At 40.0% G+C, this 8103-nt stretch overlaps 1 protein-coding gene across 1 annotated transcript in view; it reads right to left on the bottom strand.

Annotated features, from left to right (window-relative positions):
• Window positions 1-6179, bottom strand: part of LOC141651715 (uncharacterized) — a 66124-nt gene extending 59945 nt beyond the window's left edge. Inside the window, exons 1-3 of the mRNA XM_074459416.1 lie at window positions 5785-6179; window positions 4197-5499; window positions 139-373 (exon numbers count right to left, since the gene is read on the bottom strand). Of these exons, the coding sequence (XP_074315517.1) occupies window positions 139-373; window positions 4197-5499; window positions 5785-6179 (1933 nt within the window). The remainder of the gene's footprint in view (window positions 1-138; window positions 374-4196; window positions 5500-5784) is intronic.
• Window positions 6180-8103: the final 1924 nt, after the last annotated feature.

Genomic DNA, 8103 nt, shown 5'->3' on the forward strand with positions numbered 1-8103 from the left:
TGTTTTTGTCAATCCTGGGCGGAAGCAAGATTGGGTTGTTGTCAGTGGGAAGTTTTTGGGATGTTGCTTGATATTTTGAAGGGTATTTTGGTGAGGCAATTTCATGTTCTTTGTTTGTAGGTTTGTGGATGTGGGAACCATCAGATGACTCCTCAATTTCAACATCTGTTGGTTGGTGAATAGAGGGTTGGTTTTCTCCTTGATGGCCAGGTTCATTTTCGGCATTACCAATCCTTTTCCCCAAATTAGCTACTTGAGTGTTCAAATCATCGATAGCCACTTGCAGCTTTGAGAATATATTATTGGTGGAGACGGACATGTAAGTGCAACAGACACTGGCTATCGATAAGGTGGCTCTACTTTGACTTTCGCCCTGTTCAAGCATCAGTTAAAGTGGGGGCTCTGTAGATACCCGGTATCTACTGAGACTCCAATAAACACCCGATGATTATCGGACTACAACATGTTTTGGAATCGCGGGGTTTGATCGACAGTTTGTGTACAACTTTACGTCGGAAAACTTAAAACGATTTCGAAAATAAAACATTTCAAAAATACCTGGAGTGTTTAATGCACGACGACGGGGTCGCAATGACACTAACTAGGGTCAAAACCGACACCGGACCAAAAACCGACTCAAAAATTCAAATCCCGACTCCAACAACGAGTCAAACCGAGTCAACCACCAAAAACAAAACATTTCAAACCTTCTACCTTAAGTTTTCCCGGATTCATGAATGGTCAAGTACCAAACATGTGACTACAAAACGTAGGCTAGAACAAATCATGATTGCGTTTGTTGTGAAAGCGACAACACAGCTCGAAGACCCGCGACGTGGCTCGCGCCTCTTTCAGCAGCCCAGTTGGCCACGTCGCTCAAAACTCACACAACCACTCATTCTCCTATAAATACCACTCAAATGCCACCCATTTGAGAGTTACGCGAGTGTCCGCCCCCTCTTTTCTCCCTTAAAATTCTCGACTCGACTTCTTAAGTCACAACCCGACTCGTATTTACGACCTACCGATCGTAAACACGAGCCTTACACATTTTTTGGTACCGTCATCATGCATTAAATCACTTGACCGACCATTTCGACCACTACACCATCACTAAACTTTTAAAACACTCTTTTTACTTACCAAAACGGTTTTAAACCGAGTTTTTTCCGATCAAACGAGTTATTACACTTACGTCGGTCACTCGCCATAACCAAACATGTAAGTAGGAGGGTGTAAAAATCCTCTTTTATTATGTTTTCATTTGTTTCATGACTCTAACATGCTAAAACATGCATAACATGAACCAAAACATGGAATAACCGAGCCAAAACTGATTTTTGGTCTGAGGCAGAAGCCCCTTAGGTCGCCAACTAGCCCGCGCCTAAATAGGGTATTCAGACCAGAGATCAACCGTGTTTGTTCTCGTTATTTCCCTTAATCCATTTTTCATATTTGTAATCGGTTTTCACCATTTCGAGTATTTTCGAACCATTGTTATTTCATTTCACATGTTTTAACCATAAAGCATTTTTCACCCTTGGTTCCTCATACCATGACGGTTAAATCCGTGTTTCGGTGATAATATTTGGTTAATGACATTTAGAAGGTATTTTAAAGCCTTTTATTTCATTTCTTTATATTTTCAAACAAACATATTAGTCACCAACACAAAGTCATCCTTGGTTCTACATACCATGCCGGATTTTAACCCGGGTACGATGATGAGTATCGACTAATAACATTCAAATGGACTTAAAACAATTAGTCCATAATCATTTTCAAAACTATTCATGTCAAGTTTGTCAAATCGAACCCGACACCGAATATTATCAAAATAATGATGATTATTCGAGTCTAATTCATCAAATCAACAAATGCGGTCTAAACGACCCTTTCAAATCAAACCGGGTTCAAATACCCATTTTTAACACGTTTTATAACGTTTTCTAAAATGTCAGAACACGACACATAAACCGTGGGCTAACCCGTGCCTAAACAGGCTCTCCATTTCTCATTTTCAAAACCAGAGGGAGGCCCCTTACACCGCCGCCTGGCTCGCGCCTCATATAGCCGTCTGGTACAGGGCCTGTTCCCTTCCAGCATTAGTCTAGGACGATCCCGACTCCGGTTAGCCCGGATATAGGACGGATCAGATGATTGATTGATTATCCAAAAACATATTTGCAAAATGCCCTACTAAGACAAATGGATCATGTTATTCACCCTAAACCTAATACGGTAAATGGATGTTTAATTTCCGTCTTGCATGCAAATCAACCATTAATTCAACTCGACATCTTATGCTTGATACATGGATTAAATCAACCGACTTAGAAAGCTCTCACATGTTAGGTTTAAATTATTGGATGCGCATTCATGCATTTAAACCGTTTTATCAACTTTTGCATTCAACCAACCAAGATCGATCAATAGAGGCCGCTAAACGCGGGTGGGATTGGGTGTCTGATTAAAGGGCTTCCCAATACGTACCTTCACCTCTTACTCAGAAACTTTGGATAGTGGATGACCTTATCCAGGGCGTACGAGAGTCATTCTAGAGATAGGATGCTAAAGAGGGACGATTTCTTTATCTTTAGTACCTATGTCAAACGCTGCTTTGTGCTTCGATTTGACCGAGGTATAAAGTGGAATTTGAACGGGTTCCAGGCATCCCACAAATTCTTGGTGGCGACTCCGAACATCTCTAATCATTTCGAGACCCTTACCGAGATGAAACCGACTGATCTAAAACGATCCGGTCGAAGGCATTTTTACGCCGCCGTGCGTGGTTTTCAAAAAGACCGCTATACGTCCACAGATTGGCCTGGTGTGTAGGTGGCTATGTCCACAGATTGGCGACTCCGCTGGGGATTGGTAGGTAATCTTCCAATCTGTGGACATCGATGATTCATAGGTAATGCAAATTTGCCGTCTTTTCCGAGCTTTTCGCTCGTGTCAACTTAATGAACGCTAAGTTTGCTTATGACTCGTCTCAATTTAATTGCAATGCAATTCTGAATGACTATGAGGAATTTGACTTGAGTGACTACCCACCTCACTTAGCCAAAGAACTTGACAAACGGTAAACCAGAACCCCCATCATTGAGTAAACCGAACCTATTAACGTAGGAACCGAAAACACACCTCAAGAACTTAGGATAGGGACAACCCTGGACCCCTCGGAAAGACAACAGTTCATTGACCTACTCCACGAATACAAGGACGTGTTCGCCTGGTCTTACAGAGACATGCCTGGGATTGAAAAGAAAATTGCAGAGCACCGGATACCCATTAAACCCGGGGCTAAACCTGTGAAACAGAAGCTACGCCGGATGCGTCCCGAGTGGGCCCTAAAAATCAAAGAAGAAGTGGACAAACAGTTCAAGGCTGGGTTCATCAAAGTATCTGAATACTCGGATTGGGTGGCCAACATTGTGCCCGTACCAAAGAATGACGGAAGAATTCGGGTTTGCGTCGACTTCAGGGATCTGAACAAGGCGAGTCCAAAGGACGACTTCCCTTTGCCACATGTTGACATTCTGGTGGACAATACTGCCGAGCACGCTCTCCTATCATTCATGGACGGGTATGCTGGGTACAACCAGATTAAAATGGCTGAGGAGGACATGCACAAGACTGCGTTCACTACACAGTGGGGTACATATTGCTACACGGTCATGCCTTTCGGCCTCATCAACGACGGAGCAACCTACCAGAGAACCGCTACAACTCTCCTACATGATATGATGCACAAGGAGGTAGAGGTATATGTCGATGACATGATTGTCAAATCAAAAGAACGGGACGACCACATCAGTGCCCTCCGGAAATTCTTCGCTCGTCTGCGGAAATATAACATGAGACTAAATCCTGAAAAGTGTGCATTCGGGGTCGCCTCCGGAAAACTCTTGGGACATGTCGTCAGCAAGAGAGGCATTGAGATTGATCCAACCAAAATCAAAGCCCTTCAATAAATGTCTCGGCCTAGGAACGAGAAGGAGATTCGGGGATTTCTCGGTTAGGTCCAATACATCAGCCGCTTCATTGCCAAAATCACTATGATTTGTGAACCAATATTTTTTTTTTGGTGAAATGTGAGCTTTGATTAATGAAATAATCAGAATTACATGTAGTCCACTTTGGATAATACAACTAAGCTTTAAAAAACATTACATATTAAGTCCTAAGCTTACAAGCCAATCCTTATCCCCTACTAAAACAGGCCGAGTAACAACTTGTATCAGCCTTGCCTTCACTGTAGCTTTTATCTCGTCTGCAACAATATCAGGTCTTCTCAGTTTAACATCAACAAGATAATTGTTTCTCTCCATCCAGACTGCATACCAGCAAGCCAGTCTGATCACTCTATAAACCTTCTTCTGTATCTTAGATATACCAGTGACAGTGCTCAAATTAATATGTAACCAATCCTCTAGCACAGCAACAACCTTAGAGCTATAATCACAGCTCCCAAAGAGATGACCATGCCCTTCTTCTTCCTTCTCACAGAGAACACACCTGTTAGTATTACACAGGCCTAATGAGAACAACTTAGCTCTAGTGTTCAATGCTTCATGTTTGATAAGCCAGCCTATGAGAGAATGCTTAGGAGTAGCCCAGCCATCCCAAACATCCTTATACCAGTGGACAGGGGGGTGTGTTCCCTGTATCCACTGGTAACCAGAAGTGACAGTATAACCATTGGGACTTGCTAACCACTGAGTGCCCTGAAAACCAGCAGCTAGCATAGTCCTAACCTTACAGATATTCCTCCAGTTCCAGTTTGAATCTGGAGGAGGTTGATAACTGTTCCAATCTATCCCTTTCATATACACATGGTCAATCCATAGAACCCATAGACGATCAGCTTTAGTATAGATCCAATTGACAAGTTTACCCACTGTTGCAATATTCCACACCCTAGCATCTTTCACACCTAAACCACCTTCCTTCTTGCTGCAGCAGACTTTCTTCCATGCTACAAGAGGAACCCTTTGATACTCAGCATCACCAGCCCATAAGAAATTCCTGCAAATAATTTCAATCCTACTTATAACTCCTTTAGGAATCAGAAATATTGAGGCCCAGTAATTATGCAAAGTGTTAAGAACTGAGTTAATAAGAATAAGTCTGCCTGCATAGCTTAACTTTCTAGCTCCAATTCCCCTGATTCTGCACACAATTTTCTCAATCAAAACCTTGCAGTCACTTCTTTTTAATCTCACTGCCTGCACTGGAATACCCCAGGATTTGAAAGGCAAAGAGCATTCCTGAAAACCTGAGACTTGAATAATATCCAACTTGAGGGAAGCAGCTACACCATTGAACACAACTTCAGATTTTGAAGCATTAACCCTCAGTCCAGAGGAGGCAGAGAAGGTAGATAAAGCCCTAAGAAGTAGCATAATAGATTGCACATCCCCTTTACAAAACATAAGGAGGTCATCAGCAAAAAGTAGGTGAGTCAGCTTCAAGCTTTTACAAAGAGGATGGTATCTAAAGAACCATATATTAGTAGCATAATCCAGTATCCTTGATAAGTACTCCATACAAACACATAAGATAAGGGGGGAAATAGGGTCACCCTGTCTAAGCCCCCTCTTTCCCTCAAAATATCCAAAATGTGCACCATTCAAACTTAAAGAGTATGTAGGAGAAGAAATGCAACACATCACCTAATTCTTAAACTTGCTAGGAAAATTCAAAGCATCCAACATTTGTTCCACAAATTGCCATTCAATTGAGTCATAAGCTTTTTACAAATCTAATTTGAATAAGCACCTAGGGGACACCATACTTCTATTATAGAGCCTTACCAGGTCTTGGCAAATCAGAATATTCTCCAGAATACTTCTACCTTTAACAAATGCCCCTTGGTTCTTACTAATAATGTCTGGAAGTATAGCAGCCAACCTATTGCACATGATCTTTGAGATAGCTTTGTAAAGAACATTGCAACAAGAGATTGGACGAAAGTGTTTCACATTGGTAGGCATGTCCATCTTAGGAATGAGTGTAATTGTTGTAGCATTGATCTGAGTTAGTAGCTTACCAGTATCAAAAAAATATCTAACAGCATCACACACTTCATCACCCACAATATCCCATGCATCTCTATAAAATTGCCTAGTATAACCATCTGGACCTGGTGATTTTGTTGGAAATCTATATCTCATTAAACAACATATTCTTATATGTTACAAATTAATTTAGTCATAAAATTAATTTAAATCTTATGCATGCAAACAAAATAAGAAGAGATAAGAAAATTAATTTCTCACCATTTAAATTTCGGTCAAATGGGCACCAACAAGATCTCCTTCTTGTTAGTTCTTGAGCTTTCCAATATTGGATGAACATTCATGACTTCAAAATAGAAGCACTCCAATTAGTAGCACCCAAGACTATCCCTTAATCCCACAAACTAATATTTACTAGATATTTGTAATGTGGCTTACCTTAAAATTGATTACTAATACTCATATACTACTACTAGTATTATTAGTTATTGATTCATACAAATTAGATTCATCATACTTGATTTTATGATGAACAAGAGAGAAATTTATGTTTTTCTTAAAACATGAGAGAATAGGAAAAATTAAGAGAAAAACTCTCTAAAAACCCCTCACAAAACCGGTGGCCTCTTATGGTTTTTAGACCATAATTATTTTTCTTTTTGTCTTCACAAGACAAAATGTGTAAGCCTTTGTCCATAGTCATGTCACTATCAAGCATATTGGACAAATGAATAAGACAAATGGAAAAAGACAAAACTTCTCACAATGCCCATCAATTTCGGTTTATATGTGTAATATGGAGTCCATTTTATTTTTGTCAATTGTACAATTGTATGTCATGTGACATGTGACATGTCTTATGTCATGTTTTAATTTAAAATACATATTTAACAAATTAAATATCATTTATAAATTAAATAAATCATATTTAACAAATTGACTAGTAATTTAAAATTACTTTCTCATAAAATGGTCATTTAATTACTAGTTAGTATAATTCACAACATTTTGTAATTATAACTAACTTATCATTCTCATTTGCGTGTTTCGCAAACACCGATTAATTTTTAGTAATATAACTTCTTAAATTACTAAATAAAATCTCATTTAATCACATTATAATAAGATGTCATTTTCTCTCTTATGATAATAATTTGTTCAATTTTAAGGAATTAATTAATCTGTATCGGCATACAATTAATTTACCTTTTCAATTAAGGGAATCGTCCTTTAGGTGTGACCTCAAGGGATCAACTGATCACCACCGTCGCACGACTGTAATGTCAAACTCTAGCCAGCCAATCATTACCGATATGTGTGGACCAGTTGACTATATATGTAATGTATCATCCCTTCCGTATTCTTGGTATGAGATTTAAATATGTGATCAATATGATCAACAATTGTGATCGCATTATTGTCGGGGACACTTACTCCAACAATCTCCCACTTGTCCTCGACAAGTGTGCGTCACCAATTCTCTTGTCCTATTACTATCTCCCACTCAATGCAAGGTGTCTTTCGGGTCGTACTTGCAAGTGATCATATCGAGAGTGGTTTCCTCGATCCGGAGAATAAGCGATTGACCGGAGTTATCTACCATAGATACCATCCGAGCGTGGCCACGCATTTCCAGTTCATTACTCCTCGAGTGGCCCTGAGATATTGTTTTAACCCTGACAAGGGGGTGGACAATTCCTATCGCACTTATTCCCTTCGACTAGCCACAACCATCATAACCCAAAATATGCCCATTTGACCCCATTTACGAAGGTCGTAGTAACACAAATCAAAGTTAATCTGAAACTGTGCCATCTTAGGCGAATAGTCTTTAGTCAAAAGAATCGCCTCATTAGAATACCATAGTAGCTCTCGCCACGACCAGGCTATATAAATTTGCCAGAACTCTATAAGCGGTCACTGCCCGACAAAGTGTTCCTAACAGTCTGCCTATGTGATCGACTAGTCATCTCACATGACTCTATGGCACTTGAACTTGCCATCAATCGCATCACACTCTAGTCATTTCGAGACGTCACCTCATACAACTGACTATGGGCGAATACCATGTTAATCCGGG

Source organism: Silene latifolia, chromosome 4, assembly GCF_048544455.1.
Source record: "Silene latifolia isolate original U9 population chromosome 4, ASM4854445v1, whole genome shotgun sequence".
NCBI lineage: Eukaryota > Viridiplantae > Streptophyta > Magnoliopsida > Caryophyllales > Caryophyllaceae > Silene > Silene latifolia.